Source organism: Convolutriloba macropyga, chromosome 6, assembly GCF_964194025.1.
Source record: "Convolutriloba macropyga chromosome 6, txConMacr16.3, whole genome shotgun sequence".
Lineage (NCBI taxonomy): Eukaryota > Metazoa > Xenacoelomorpha > Acoela > Convolutidae > Convolutriloba > Convolutriloba macropyga.
The window spans coordinates 72,392,656-72,408,192 of NC_134473.1; the positions used below are offsets into that span (position 1 = coordinate 72,392,656).

At 36.6% G+C, this 15,537-nt stretch overlaps 1 protein-coding gene across 1 annotated transcript in view; it reads left to right on the top strand.

Annotated features, from left to right (window-relative positions):
• Window positions 1-200: 200 nt before the first annotated feature.
• LOC142341192 (general transcription factor IIE subunit 1-like) overlaps window positions 201-15,537 on the top strand; it is a 28,605-nt gene continuing 13,268 nt past the window's right edge. The window contains exon 1 of the mRNA XM_075392106.1: window positions 201-519. Within this exon, the coding sequence (XP_075248221.1) occupies window positions 272-519 (248 nt within the window). The 5' untranslated portion in view covers window positions 201-271. The remainder of the gene's footprint in view (window positions 520-15,537) is intronic.

Consider the following 15,537-nt stretch of genomic DNA (forward strand, 5'->3'; position numbering starts at 1 on the left):
CGTGGGTTTTCTCGGCTTATTATATCGCCCCAGCTTTCCAGCTTTATGGGCGTTAGATATTTTACGGTTTCTGGTGTCATAAACGAGCGGCTGGAAGAACAAGAATATGTCGTGAGACTTTGTTCTCATAGTCAATTGTCAACTTTTAACGAGAGCTGTGTCAAATACGATTTTTTTTGCTAACTGTTTTGCGGCAAAAGGTGAGCATTTCAATTATATTGCTCTTGTTTCAGGTTTTGAATTGAAGTGTTAGATTACTGCTGACCTCCCGATGGCATCTATTACTGACAGTGGGAAACAGATTGTACGTGATGTGCCCGATGAATTGAAACTGCTTGTGCAAAAAGTATCGCGTGCCTTCTACCAGCACAAGGAGGACTCTATAGTTTTGGACTACCTACTCCGCAATACAATTATGAACGAGACGCAACTTCACGAGCGGCTCAAATTGGACAGGAAAATGTTGAGAATATCTTTAGCACGATTGAAAGCAGAGCACTTCCTCAAAGACAGACTCAGGTATTTCTCAAATCAGAATTTTTAATGGTCTCTATGGTTATTGAACAGATCGCTGCATATGCATTGGTTTCAGGAGCATCGAGGTATGAATAGTTTGAAAAGTGGCGTTGTGGCAAGCCAGTAATGATATAAACCAAAAAGCCCTCACATAATATGCCTAATTTTTTACTGTACGTGGTTTCTATTTTCTATCGATTAAATTTGTACTATTTGCAGATACCAAAAAAAACGAATGCTTATAAATTGAGTGCTATTTGGATAACCACTTTGACACAAACGACCGTATTCAACAAAATAATAAGTACTCTAATTATTTTAGACCACCTATCCAAATGAGCAAAACCGGGATTTCTAAAAAAATGTACATTTAAAGCGCTTAATAGAACATCAATTTCGTGAATTTGCACCAAACGATTCAACCAAAGGTACAGTGAGCAAAAATATGCCTAGCTTTGATGCCGTTTGTTTTGAACCGGCGTATCTAATGCTTATTCATATAGAGGAACTTAATGAATAGAAATTTTTGAGAATCTCAGCTCTTGGGAAAAGAAAAAGCGCACGGTTTACATTGTCTGTCAATTTTGACCCTGCAATTTGTCATAAGATAACGGGATTATGAGAGTGGTAAACTGTGATACCAAAAAGGCGCACAAAATATGACTTGAGCTGAGGTTGTGAAATTTTGAAGTTTTGGAATTCCATTCCTGTTTTCTCCGCTTACACAAACAAAGGTTACACCGTTGGTTTTTTAATGGGTTTTTTTAATGTTTGCCAAAGACGAAGTGTCGAATTTTCAGGGACAAAAGTAAGACAACAACATCTGTATAAAAAACAAGATCCATTGCTTAGCAGCTTTTTAACGTTACCTGTAAATCAGGATTCGAAGCCAAAAAACCGAGCGCAAAACCCACAATTTGTCAAAAACAGAAGCCAAAAAAGTTAATTAACGATGTAGATGAGAAAGCCAAAAAAATTCACTGGCGCTTCAGAGTGACACAATTTTCTCTCCTAGTACGATACAAATGCCTGAATTACAGGCAGAGAAATTCTAAAAAAACTATGGAGCTGTAGAACGCACCAAAAAAGTTAGTTTGAAAACAAAAGGCAGCGTTTTTGATTAAAATGGTGTGCTAATATACTCAGGAAGCCCTTTTGTTTTCGACAGAATGTTGTTTTTGCTGACCAATTCAAGTTATTATCTCGAAAGGCGGAACTGTTTCAATTTTTCAAAGAAATGTTACAAATAATTTGAAAAAGTGAGTTTGCACAAGCGATTACTTGTGTTTGATTTGCAATGCGCTCAGAGACCTTCGATCTTCTTGTTTGATAACCAGGTCAGAGCTAACATATCGAGAGACGGAATTGTTCAATTTTTTTAAGGAAATGGAACATTTGAGGAAAAATTTTAGACAAGCGATTACTTATTTTTTGAGTTTGAGTTTTGACTTGATTGCGTGATGCACAAAGAGGCTAAAACCCTCAGGTCAGTCGAAAATGTTGAGAAATTACGGAGAAAAAATGCATTTTCAAGATCACATTTTGCAACAAGATATATTGAAGAACTTAGCCATTTGTTCAAAAATGTACTGTAGTGGCCAGCTTATAGTGCGGATATAAAACCAATAGAAAATTTCGAGGCAATTTCCAGGCAGTGGTTACGAAAATCGAAGAAAAGTTAGTTGAAAATTCATGCACAGTTTATGGTATTGTAATTGGAAACCGTCTTCTAGCATAATGTAATGCAATTTTTAATAGCCGCGAAGCAATAGCTGAGGCTATTATTGGCCTTCTCTTGGTTTTTTTATTCATTTCGTCGCCGCGATTTTAGTTACGACCATATGCGGTCACAACCACTTCAAATCTGCTTTTTGTTTATTCGTTCATGCAATTTCAACTGAATTGCGTGCGTGACGTCATTTTTCACACTTTGGTCACACGTGACTTACCTCACTCTTAAAAATGACTTCCTCACTAGGAAATTGATTTTCTTTGCTTTAATTCAAAGAGATAAGGTCAAATTAGTGCTTGTCATTCTAATTGAAGGTTAATTAGGAGCAGCTAATAGAAACAGCAATAAGTTATACAGATTCTTAACATCTACGCCCGTAATAAAAAAGATTAAGTTCCTTTTTTGGTCTGTCTTTTTTACCTTCTTTTTGAGACTACAGATCTATGAAGCTATTGCGGCTATTTTCTGGCAATTTGCCAGCTATGTTTTTATTTTGTTGTTTGTCGTTCTTCTGTAGTCATTTGAATTATTCTGGATATCTCTTGGTCTTAGCGGCTTTCAATGGGCGAACAAAGGTACATATTTACTGTTTTCAGTAGATAGCTAAAGTTTTTTATGATTTTGAAATCAAATATCTTAAAAAATTGTATAGACGCTTTTTTAATTTACACTTCACTGTTCTCTTTTGTCTACTTGTTACCTAGTCTCAATTATTAGAGGTTGCATATCAAATTTTTGTTGTCGGTTAAAGGCATCATTGAACATATTGAATGTTTTTAGTGCATGGTTTATTTTTATAACCGCCTCGTAACGGTTTTTCGCCAGAAGTTTATTTAATTTTCGACTTGTCTTCGTTTCTTTATCTTTTGTAGTCCAATGATAAATTGCGGATAATTGAACAGGTCTTAGCAGCTCACTTGGAGGAACAAAGAAGCACTTTTTCTGATTTCAGTTGGTAGCTAAGGTTTTAAATGACTTTGGAATCAAAGGTTTTTTAAACAATTCAGCTGTTTTTTTTCCATAGTGCTGTTTTTTTCTGTTTACCTGTTACGTAGTCTTCTTAACTGCAGGTCACATTTCAAATTATTGGTGTTGAAAGAGGCGCACTTGAACATATCTTAGTTTTTTAGTGCATTGCTTACTGTTTTAACGGCTTCCATACCGGTTTGTCACAAAATGTTTATTTATTGTTTGATTTTTGCCAGTTCTCGTTCTTTTTGTAGTCATATGACGTAATCTGAATAGATAGATCTCAATGATTTTTTCGAGAAACAGAAGAGCCTGTTTACGAAGTTCAGCTGCTAGCTAATGTTTTTATGTCTTCGAAAGTGATTATTTTCGAAAAATACAATTGATTTTTTTTTTACTTTTTTCCTTTTTCTGCTTTTAATACTTGTTACGTAGTCTCATTAATCAAAGGTTACAATTTTCATTATTGTTGTTCAAACAAGGCTAATTTAATCTTATATATACGGAATATAATACGGTTTTAAGGGCTTCGGTGCCATTTTACAATTTTTTAATGAATTTTTTTCGGTCTTTAATTTGTTGTTTTTTTTTGTAGACGTACGACATATTCTGGATAATACAGACGGACCTAAAAGTGTTCATATGAAAGTATGATTGAATAGAAAACTAATTGAAGGTTCAAGTTGATATCTAATGTTTTTCATTTGAAATTATTTGTTTTCAGGAAAACATCAACGTTTTCTTAACTGTGTCGTTTTTGTTCTTTTTTTGTATACTTGTTACCGAGTGTCAGTAAGCACTGGTCACTTATTTTTTTTTCTAGTGAAAACTAAAATTGTTTGTTCAGTTTAGGTTTTATTGACGCTATTTTGACTCTGTTGTTATGCAATTTAATTTTTTTTCAGAATTTTTTAGAAGAATAGACATTGGTTTTTTGATGTAAATTTTTTTTTTGCTTTTTTTGTTTGCTTTGTCTAGTAGTCTAATTAATGGCCGCTATCATCGGCCCATTACGTGGCATTATAAACATTTTTAAGTGATTGGAGTGGGAAGCAATTTATTCATAGGCCAATTATTTTTGTCCCATGTGTGCAATTTACACAATTTATGTACAACCATTCGTTAAAAGAAGTTTAATACATATTAAGAAAGAGTTTCAGTTTAAAAGAAGTATTGAAGAAGAAGGTTCTCGTAAAAACTGAGTTTCTGTTCTTGTTGTATTAAAGACTTCTGCCTCCGGCGCATAGCCATTTCAAGCACCATGGAGGGCTTCTACTGGCTGAACTTGGCATTTCAAAAAGATAATGCATCGGATACATGGCTAGCCTCGTAGGAGATGGTGTGATCGGCAATTTTTATTATCACAAGGTAAGTAACAAGTACTGTAATTAATTAAAACAAAAAAAATAAATTTTCAGGATATTAAAAGTTTGATGACGTTGGTGGGACTCGAACCTCATTGTGTGGATGTCAGAATTTTAATCGATATTAGTGCACTGCACTAAGTTTCGCTCTGTATTTGGAGGTGTTTCGCATCATAGTTTCATTGTTCTCTGTTTGGAATTGAAAAATTTAAGACGGATGAAATTGGCTCATCCTGAGTCTCAAACCCACGCGCGCATTGTTAATATCGAGTTAGCTGTCCGCGCTAAGTTCCATGTTTGATGGCGCATATTTTCAACATATACTTTTTCGATCGCAATACGAATTAACTTCCAACCAATTAAAGCAGATAGGTAGTATAAAACAAATGATCTTAATTCGTATAATATAAGTCGTCAGTCTAAGGAGAACAAATGCTAAATTTTTCTGTTCGAAAAGGGAGTACTGAAAAAGTTAAATTGAACTTTGTTTTAATTTCATAAAGGAAAGTGAATAAAAAATCAGAACTGACCAAAAATAAGAAGTGCTTGATTAAAAGTGCTACGCTGACCTAACTATCAAACCACTGAAACCAAACCGCGCGCAGCACAAAGCTAGACGATGAAGTTTTTTCTCTTGTTTAATTTAATTCAGTGGAGTATGAAACAGATGGTTAAAAGACTGAAATAAAGATTTCAAAAGGAAAGGAAGCTTAATTAAATTGATAATTGCCGTAATTAGCAATTTAATTACAGTACTTGGCCAAATCGGCTGTCATTCTGGCTTCAGATAGAAGCCTTTCAATTTGGCTCATTTTAAAACTCAGCCTCAAAGAGGCTCTGACTTCTCGAAAAATTCTCTGATAAGACTTAATTTGGCCAAGTTTTTTTCCGTTTAAAGAGTTGATTAAAAGTAAAGTGCCAAGTTTGGTAGTGCTAGGCAAGTAAAACTTTAAGAATGAGGATTTAGGCGCTTTAAGATTGAGGGCTATTGCTTGTGTGATCGGCAATTTTTATTATCACAAGGTAAGTAACAAGTACTGTAATTAATTAAAACAAAAAAAATAAATTTTCAGGATATTAAAAGTTTGGTGACGTTGGTGGGACTCGAACCTCATTGTGTGGATGTCAGAATTTTAATCGATATTAGTGCACTGCACTAAGTTTCGCTCTGTATTTGGAGGTGTTTCGCATCATAGTTTCATTGTTCTCTGTTTGGAATTGAAAAATTTAAGACGGATGAAATTGGCTCATCCTGAGTCTCAAACCCACGCGCGCATTGTTAATATCGAGTTAGCTGTCCGCGCTAAGTTCCATGTTTGATGGCGCATATTTTCAACATATACTTTTTCGATCGCAATACGAATTAACTTCCAACCAATTAAAGCAGATAGGTAGTATAAAACAAATGATCTTAATTCGTATAGTATAAGTCGTCAGTCTAAGGAGAACAAATGCTAAATTTTTCTGTTCGAAAAGGGAGTACTGAAAAAGTTAAATTGAACTTTGTTTTAATTTCATAAAGGAAAGTGAATAAAAAATCAGAACTGACCAAAAATAAGAAGTGCTTGATTAAAAGTGCTACGCTGACCTAACCATCAAACCACTGAAACCAAACCGCGCGCAGCACAAAGCTAGACGATGAAGTTTTTTCTCTTGTTTAATTTAATTCAGTGGAGTATGAAACAGATGGTTAAAAGACTGAAATAAAGATTTCAAAAGGAAAGGAAGCTTAATTAAATTGATAATTGCCGTAATTAGCTTTTGTTTTGATGTTTTTGCTGATCTGTTCAGCCCCGAATTTAACTAAGCGAGCGGCTGGCTGAATAGAATGAAAAGAATGAAGTTGTATCTGGCCCCGAATTGACTAAGCGAGCGTCTGGCCTTACACTCGTAATATTTCTGATAGGATAAAAAGACAGCTATGTGCAAAATAAAAAGTAAGAGAAGGAAATAATAGGAAGGTGACACTTCTCGGCTTCGAACTCTTATCGGTTCGATCTGTTAGTTACATGTATAGGTATTTCTCCGCTGAGCCAATTGGCTTGGCTTCAACAATTATACTAAATCGTTTTGAGTTGGCTGTAGGTAATAAACGCTTTGACTGATATGTGAAAAAAAAAATAAAATTGCATAGTGATAAATAAACAAAGTTGGAGTCGAACCGTAGTTGTAGGTATAGAGATCTTCGTGTTCGTTGCTCCTCACAACTGCGCTGCTGGCTAATAATTTGTCTTATTTCGTTTGCTAGTCATCAAATTCGTGTGATGCTTTTCGCTCAGATTTCAATATAAAGTTGCACTTCCTTGTTTTCCCGTTTTTGTCTTCGTATTCCTATTTATTCAATTCCCAAGTTTTCCACTGATGTCAGTCCGGCTGCCGATTTTTCTTGGAAAACAATTTATGGCGTTGAAATTGGGGATGCACTGGGGCTCGATCCTCATTCTGTCATTCATCAGTGTTTGGGCTGCTTTCTACGCCGGATGGCTATACTGCACCAGTTTGTCATTTTTTTAGTATTGAAGGTGATCGAGAGTACTTTTGCAATTGTTAAGCGGGCACTGCCTTTTTTGTGAATTAGTTCCACTACAGACTGTGTTGTGTTTGATTGCCCGACTAATATACCCGTTTGCTAGTTTAATCTGAACTGCTCTAATTGTTTGCATGTTTGCTTCTTCATGAAGTTTTTGGACCTTATAAAATCTAGGTTTTCGTAGGCAGATCCTCAAGGCTCTATTCTGGACACATTATTTTTTATTATTGAGTGCTTGGGGTTGGTCAATCCAACAGGCATTTGAGTACAAAAAAAAGGCCGGATCCAATTTTTGTATACCAATAAAAGACTCTCTTCGTTGATGTTTAGATTGCTAAGTCTCCACAGTTTAATTAACCTGCTGTTTGCTCTCTTTATTAGGCTATTGCAGTGATCGTTCCATCTGAGATGAGGAGTGAGAGTAATACCCAGAAACTTTAGCGACTGTGTTTTTCCGACGGGTACGCCTTTTTTTTTGAAATTGAGCTCACTTTTTCTTAGATGGGTTTTTAAAAATCATGTACTGAGTTTTGTTAAGATTTATTTTAATTTTCAAGTGGTCACACCAGTCTATATGGCTATTTAGTGATGATTGCAGATTGTTTTGAATTAGTTGTGTTGAGCGAGATCTGTTGTACAGGGCAAAATCGTCAGCGAACTGTGAAATCTGTGCTTTCATTTTTGGCAATTGGCTAACGTATATAAGGAAGAGAATGGGAGCAATTACGCTGCCTTGGGGCACGCCGGCTGTCGGGCAGAAACTGGCGCTAACAGTAGTATTTATCTTAACGTAAACGTTCCTTTGTGACAAGAATGAATTTATCCACTTAATGATTGGGATCTTTAGCTCAATTGAATTTAATTTGTGGATCAACCCTAGACGCCATACGGCATCAAATGCTTTTTCAACATCCAAGCAAACTAAACCAAGCATTTCAGACCATTGGAAAGCTTCACTAACGTAATGAGTGAGTTTGATAAGAGTGTCTGTGGTACAGCGATGTTTCCTGTAAGCGCTCTGAGTTTCGCCAAATACATTTAGACTTTCGCAATGTTCTAAGACAATGTTTTTCACAACAGTTTCGCAAACTTTGGCCAGGCAATTTGTAAGACCAATAGGTCGATAGTTTTCAGCGTTTGATCTGTCTTTATCTGGCTTTGGTATCATTGTTATCTGTGATTGTTTCCAATTTGCTGGAACATACGAGTTGTTAATTGAACTAGAAATGAGGAGGCAGGCTAGGGCTTTTATACTCCGTGGTTACTCACTGAGCACTTTGTAGCTGATTTTATCTGGTCCAGGGCATGACTTCCTCGATACTCAATATTTCATCGAATTCTTTTGTTGTAATCACAATACAAAGTTCCTCGGTGTCGACGTTTGTACTTAGAAATGCTTTGGTTTCCTTTTCGATTTTCTCGCAGTGTTCGGCAATTTCTGTTGGTACTGTTGTGTGGTCTTTCATTGTGTCTTTTAGGAGTTGTTTGAAAAGCTCGCGTTTTTCATGGTATGTGACTGCCTTCGACTCTTTATATGTTAAATTGGGATAGTCGCCAGTTTTTTGTTTTGACTCGGTCATTTGTTAGTTCTTTCATTGCTCTCCAAAAACCTTTGCTGCCCTTGTCTCTTGCACGTTCCAAAATTTTAGCTCTTTTTTGTTCTTCTGATTGCCTGATTGATCGTTTGATTTATTTCTGCAGATAATTTATCTCGGTTTTTAGATACTTAAATTCATCGTCAACTGCACCTTTGAGTTCTCTTCGCTTTTTCCTTTTCAGCTTTATCAATTTTTGTGTCTCAATACTGTAAGGAAGCTTGTTTTTGTTGACATAAGAGTCTTCCAACGATTTGTGTATTATTTCAACCAGATTGCTGCAAAACTCATTTAGATCATCCTTTCTCGGATACTGCGCAGGCCAAAGGTCCGATGATCTAAACGATTTTCTAGCGTTTTCTCTGAATTGTCTGAAGTCAATTTCCGATTTCAATTCAAATTTTTTGAGGTTAAACGTTATGATTGTGGTTCTATTGTCACTACTCAGATCCTCTGAGACTTCGTGCTCGATTTACACTACCCAAAAGTGTAAATCGAGCATGTTTTTACTTTTCCCGTCGAACGACTGATATGTGTGGTGACCGTTGTTTAGAAGTTTAAATTGACCGTTGTCTATTAGATTCAGGAGTTTCTCACCGTTTTTAGAATCATAGGAGCAGTTTAATTCTTGGTGGGGAGAGTTGAAGTCACCACAAACAAAAACATTTGTCATACTTTCTGAGAATACTTTTTCCGGTGAGAGTGGTCTTCCAGGTGAATTGTAAACAGATATTATCCAAAAGTCTCCAAAATACGGTAGCGTGATGCATAATTTTAAATGTTTCCAGTGTTTTCCCGCTGCAATCGTTCTTTTTCAGCTGGTTCTGTTTGGTTAATGACGATGTTGTTTTTTATTAAAATAAGAGAGCCATGATGACTGTTGGTGTAAGTTTCAGTTGCAACAATAAAATTACGAAGAGGGCTTGTTTTCTGCCATTTTTTCACTTCATTCACGCAAATTATGTCTACGTCATTTTCGGCTAAGAATAAAATGAGATCGTTTATTTTGTTGTTTAGACCTCGACAGTTCCATTGCAAAAGTTTGAGCTTATCCATTTTGGTTAAAGTTTTGGCTGTTTGCTATGTTGTTAGGCGCCATTGAATTAACAGGGAATACCTTTGCACTCCTAATGCTCTCATGTATTTTTTGACCATCAATTTTTTCATTGAAGATGCGTGAGGCGCTGTTAGAGACAATGTTTATTATATCACTATAGGACATGGTATTTAGAACTGTTCGTATTTTGCTCAAGACTTCGGCTACAAGAACAGCTATTTTTTCAGTTTGTGGCGGCAGTTCAATGTTGGTTTGCGGTTTTAAGTTTTTCGCTGCAGTAGAGTATTTACTCTCATTTATCTTTCTTGAAGCCTCTGTTAGCTTCTGCTGATAGGCCAGACAACCGCGATAAACTGTCGCATGAGCACCGCCACAGTTAGAACACTTAGCGTTGTCTTTTTGAACAGTGCATTCTTTAACACTGTGCTCCTTCGAGCAGCGAAGACATCGAGTAGCATTTGAAGCATTGCATTACATGGGGTGGTTCACGGCTTGCTTCACATCGGTATAGCTGCCAACCTATTTTGACACCATGTTTCTGAGCTGCACTAACATGGTTATTGGAATCAGTTATGACTCGAATCAATTTTGTTGGTTGGCCAGTTGCTCGACTTGTTAATCGTGTAACTTTGTTGACATTCATTGCATTGTTGTTTAGGAGTTCAACTTTTATCTCATCAACACTAATGCTGTGATGGACATTTACAATTACGAAACTGGGTTTGGTTTTGGCTTCGGAAGCGTGTTTCTGGCATTCACAGTGGTATTTGGAAAAGCTTGAGTTAGGTTTACGGTTAGCATTAGGCATTCTCTAGAAGCGAGGTCCTCAGGTTGAATTAAAAAAATCGGTATTGTTCTTCAACTCTCTTATGTGCTTTATTTTGACCACTGGAAAGTTCGATCTGATTGCTCTTGCAAACTGTATTTGTGGTGGCCTTGGATCAATAGAAACAACAATAGGTCTAACGTTGGTGATTGGAATTTGTGCTTGTTTTCTGAACCTTTTTCTTTTACTTCGCACTTCATTAAAATCGCTTTCATCTTGTGTTGTTTCGTCGGCTGTCATTCTGGCTTCAGATAGAAGCCTTTCAATTTGGCTCATTTTAAAACTCAGCCTCAAAGAGCCTTTTTCAGCCTTTTTCTTTTACTTCGCACTTCATTAAAATCGCTTTCATCTTGTGCTGTTTCGTCGGCTGTCATTCTGGCTTCAGATAGAAGCCTTTCAATTTGGCTCATTTTAAAACTCAGCCTCAAAGAGGTTCTGACTTCTCGAAAAATTCTCTGATAAGACTTAATTTGGCCAAGTTTTTTTCCGTTTAAAGAGTTGATTAAAAGTAAAGTGCCAAGTTTGGTAGTGCTAGGCAAGTAAAACTTTAAGAATGAGGATTTAGGCGCTTTAAGATTGAGGGCTATTGCTTGTGTGATCGGCAATTTTTATTATCACAAGGTAAGTAACAAGTACTGTAATTAATTAAAACAAAAAAAATAAATTTTCAGGATATTAAAAGTTTGATGACGTTGGTGGGACTCGAACCTCATTGTGTGGATGTCAGAATTTTAATCGATATTAGTGCACTGCACTAAGTTTCGCTCTGTATTTGGAGGTGTTTCGCATCATAGTTTCATTGTTCTCTGTTTGGAATTGAAAAATTTAAGACGGATGAAATTGGCTCATCCTGAGTCTCAAACCCACGCGCGCATTGTTAATATCGAGTTAGCTGTCCGCGCTAAGTTCCCTGTTTGATGGCGCATATTTTCAACATATACTTTTTCGATCGCAATACGAAATAACTTCCAACCAATTAAAGCAGATAGGTAGTATAAAACAAATGATCTTAATTCGTATAGTATAAGTCGTCAGTCTAAGGAGAACAAATGCTAAATTTTTCTGTTCGAAAAGGGAGTACTGAAAAAGTTAAATTGAACTTTGTTTTAATTTCATAAAGGAAAGTGAATAAAAAATCAGAACTGACCAAAAATAAGAAGTGCTTGATTAAAAGTGCTACGCTGACCTAACCATCAAACCACTGAAACCAAACCGCGCGCAGCACAAAGCTAGACGATGAAGTTTTTTCTCTTGTTTAATTTAATTCAGTGGAGTATGAAACAGATGGTTAAAAGACTGAAATAAAGATTTCAAAAGGAAAGGAAGCTTAATTAAATTGATAATTGCCGTAATTAGCTTTTGTTTTGATGTTTTTGCTGATCTGTTCAGCCCCGAATTTAACTAAGCGAGCGGCTGGCTGAATAGAATGAAAAGAATGAAGTTGTATCTGGCCCCGAATTGACTAAGCGAGCGTCTGGCCTTACACTCGTAATATTTCTGATAGGATAAAAAGACAGCTATGTGCAAAATAAAAAGTAAGAGAAGGAAATAATAGGAAGGTGACACTTCTCGGCTTCGAACTCTTATCGGTTCGATCTGTTAGTTACATGTATAGGTATTTCTCCGCTGAGCCAATTGGCTTGGCTTCAACAATTATACTAAATCGTTTTGAGTTGGCTGTAGGTAATAAACGCTTTGACTGATATGTGAAAAAAAAACAAAATTGCATAGTGATAAATAAACAAAGTTGGAGTCGAACCGTAGTTGTAGGTATAGAGATCTTCGTGTTCGTTGCTCCTCACAACTGCGCTGCTGGCTAATAATTTGTCTTATTTCGTTTGCTAGTCATCAAATTCGTGTGATGCTTTTCGCTCAGATTTCAATATAAAGTTGCACTTCCTTGTTTTCCCGTTTTTGTCTTCGTATTCCTATTTATTCAATTCCCAAGTTTTCCACTGATGTCAGTCCGGCTGCCGATCTTTCTTGGAAAACAATTTATGGCGTTGAAATTGGGGATGCACTGGGGCTCGATCCTCATTCTGTCATTCATCAGTGTTTGGGCTGCTTTCTACGCCGGATGGCTATACTGCACCAGTTTGTCATTTTTTTAGTATTGAAGGTGATCGAGAGTACTTTTGCAATTGTTAAGCGGGCACTGCCTTTTTTGTGAATTAGTTCCACTACAGACTGTGTTGTGTTTGATTGCCCGACTAATATACCCGTTTGCTAGTTTAATCTGAACTGCTCTAATTGTTTGCATGTTTGCTTCTTCATGAAGTTTTTGGACCTTATAAAATCTAGGTTTTCGTAGGCAGATCCTCAAGGCTCTATTCTGGACACATTATTTTTTATTATTGAGTGCTTGGGGTTGGTCAATCCAACAGGCATTTGAGTACAAAAAAAAGGCCGGATCCAATTTTTGTATACCAATAAAAGACTCTCTTCGTTGATGTTTAGATTGCTAAGTCTCCACAGTTTAATTAACCTGCTGTTTGCTCTCTTTATTAGGCTATTGCAGTGATCGTTCCATCTGAGATGAGGAGTGAGAGTAATACCCAGAAACTTTAGCGACTGTGTTTTTCCGACGGGTACGCCTTTTTTTTGAAATTGAGCTCACTTTTTCTTAGATGGGTTTTTAAAAATCATGTACTGAGTTTTGTTAAGATTTATTTTAATTTTCAAGTGGTCACACCAGTCTATATGGCTATTTAGTGATGATTGCAGATTGTTTTGAATTAGTTGTGTTGAGCGAGATCTGTTGTACAGGGCAAAATCGTCAGCGAACTGTGAAATCTGTGCTTTCATTTTTGGCAATTGGCTAACGTATATAAGGAAGAGAATGGGAGCAATTACGCTGCCTTGGGGCACACCGGCTGTCGGGCAGAAACTGGCGCTAACAGTAGTATTTATCCTAACGTAAACGTTCCTTTGTGACAAGAATGAATTTATCCACTTAATGATTGGGATCTTAGCTCAATTGAATTTAATTTGTGGATCAACCCTAGACGCCATACGGCATCAAATGCTTTTTCAACATCCAAGCAAACTAAACCAAGCATTTCAGACCATTGGAAAGCTTCACTAACGTAATGAGTGAGTTTGATAAGAGTGTCTGTGGTACAGCGATGTTTCCTGTAAGCGCTCTGAGTTTCGCCAAATATATTTAGACTTTCGCAATGTTCTAAGACAATGTTTTTCACAACAGTTTCGCAAACTTTGGCCAGGCAATTTGTAAGACCAATAGGTCGATAGTTTTCAGCGTTTGATCTGTCTTTATCTGGCTTTGGTATCATTGTTATCTGTGATTGTTTCCAATTTGCTGGAACATACGAGTTGTTAATTGAACTAGAAATGAGGAGGCAGGCTAGGGCTTTTATACTCCGTGGTAACTCACTGAGCACTTTGTAGCTGATTTTATCTGGTCCAGGGCATGACTTCCTCGATACTCAATATTTCATCGAATTCTTTTGTTGTAATCACAATACAAAGTTCCTCGGTGTCGACGTTTGTACTTAGAAATGCTTTGGTTTCCTTTTCGATTTTCTCGCAGTGTTCGGCAATTTCTGTTGGTACTGTTGTGTGGTCTTTCATTGTGTCTTTTAGGAGTTGTTTGAAAAGCTCGCGTTTTTCATGGTATGTGACTGCCTTCGACTCTTTATATGTTAAATTGGGATAGTCGCCAGTTTTTTGTTTTGACTCGGTCATTTGTTAGTTCTTTTATTGCTCTCCAAAAACCTTTGCTGCCCTTGTCTCTTGCACGTTCCAAAATTTTAGCTCTTTTTTGTTCTTCTGATTGCCTGATTGATCGTTTGATTTATTTCTGCAGATAATTTATCTCGGTTTTTAGATACTTAAATTCATCGTCAACTGCACCTTTGAGTTCTCTTCGCTTTTTCCTTTTCAGCTTTATCAATTTTTGTGTCTCAATACTGTAAGGAAGCTTGTTTTTGTTGACATAGGAGTCTTCCAATGATTTGTGTATTATTTCAACCAGATTGCTGCAAAACTCATTTAGATCATCCTTTCCCGGATACTGCGCAGGCCAAAGGTCCGATGATCTAAACGATTTTCTAGCGTTTTCTCTGAATTGTCTGAAGTCAATTTCCGATTTCAATTCAAATTTTTTGAGGTTAAACGTTATGATTGTGGTTCTATTGTCACTACCCAGATCCTCTGAGACTTCGTGCTCGATTTACACTACCCAAAAGTGTAAATCGAGCATGTTTTTACTTTTCCCGTCGAACGACTGATATGTGTGGTGACCGTTGTTTAGAAGTTTAAATTGACCGTTGTCTATTAGATTCAGGAGTTTCTCACCGTTTTTAGAATCATAGGAGCAGTTTAATTCTTGGTGGGGAGAGTTGAAGTCACCACAAACAAAAACATTTGTCATACTTTCTGAGAATACTTTTTCCGGTGAGAGTGGTCTTCCAGGTGAATTGTAAACAGATATTATCCAAAAGTCTCCAAAATACGGTAGCGTGATGCATAATTTTAAATGTTTCCAGTGTTTTCCCGCTGCAATCGTTCTTTTTCAGCTGGTTCTGTTTGGTTAATGACGATGTTGTTTTTTATTAAAATAAGAGAGCCATGATGACTGTTGGTGTAAGTTTCAGTTGCAACAATAAAATTACGAAGAGGGCTTGTTTTCTGCCATTTTTTCACTTCATTCACGCAAATTATGTCTACGTCATTTTCGGCTAAGAATAAAATGAGATCGTTTATTTTGTTGTTTAGACCTCGACAGTTCCATTGCAAAAGTTTGAGCTTATCCATTTTGGTTAAAGTTTTGGCTGTTTGCTATGTTGTTAGGCGCCATTGAATTAACAGGGAATACCTTTGCACTCTTAATGCTCTCATGTATTTTTTGACCATCAATTTTTTCATTGAAGATGCGTGAGGCGCTGTTAGAGACAATGTTTATTATATCACTATAGGACATGGTATT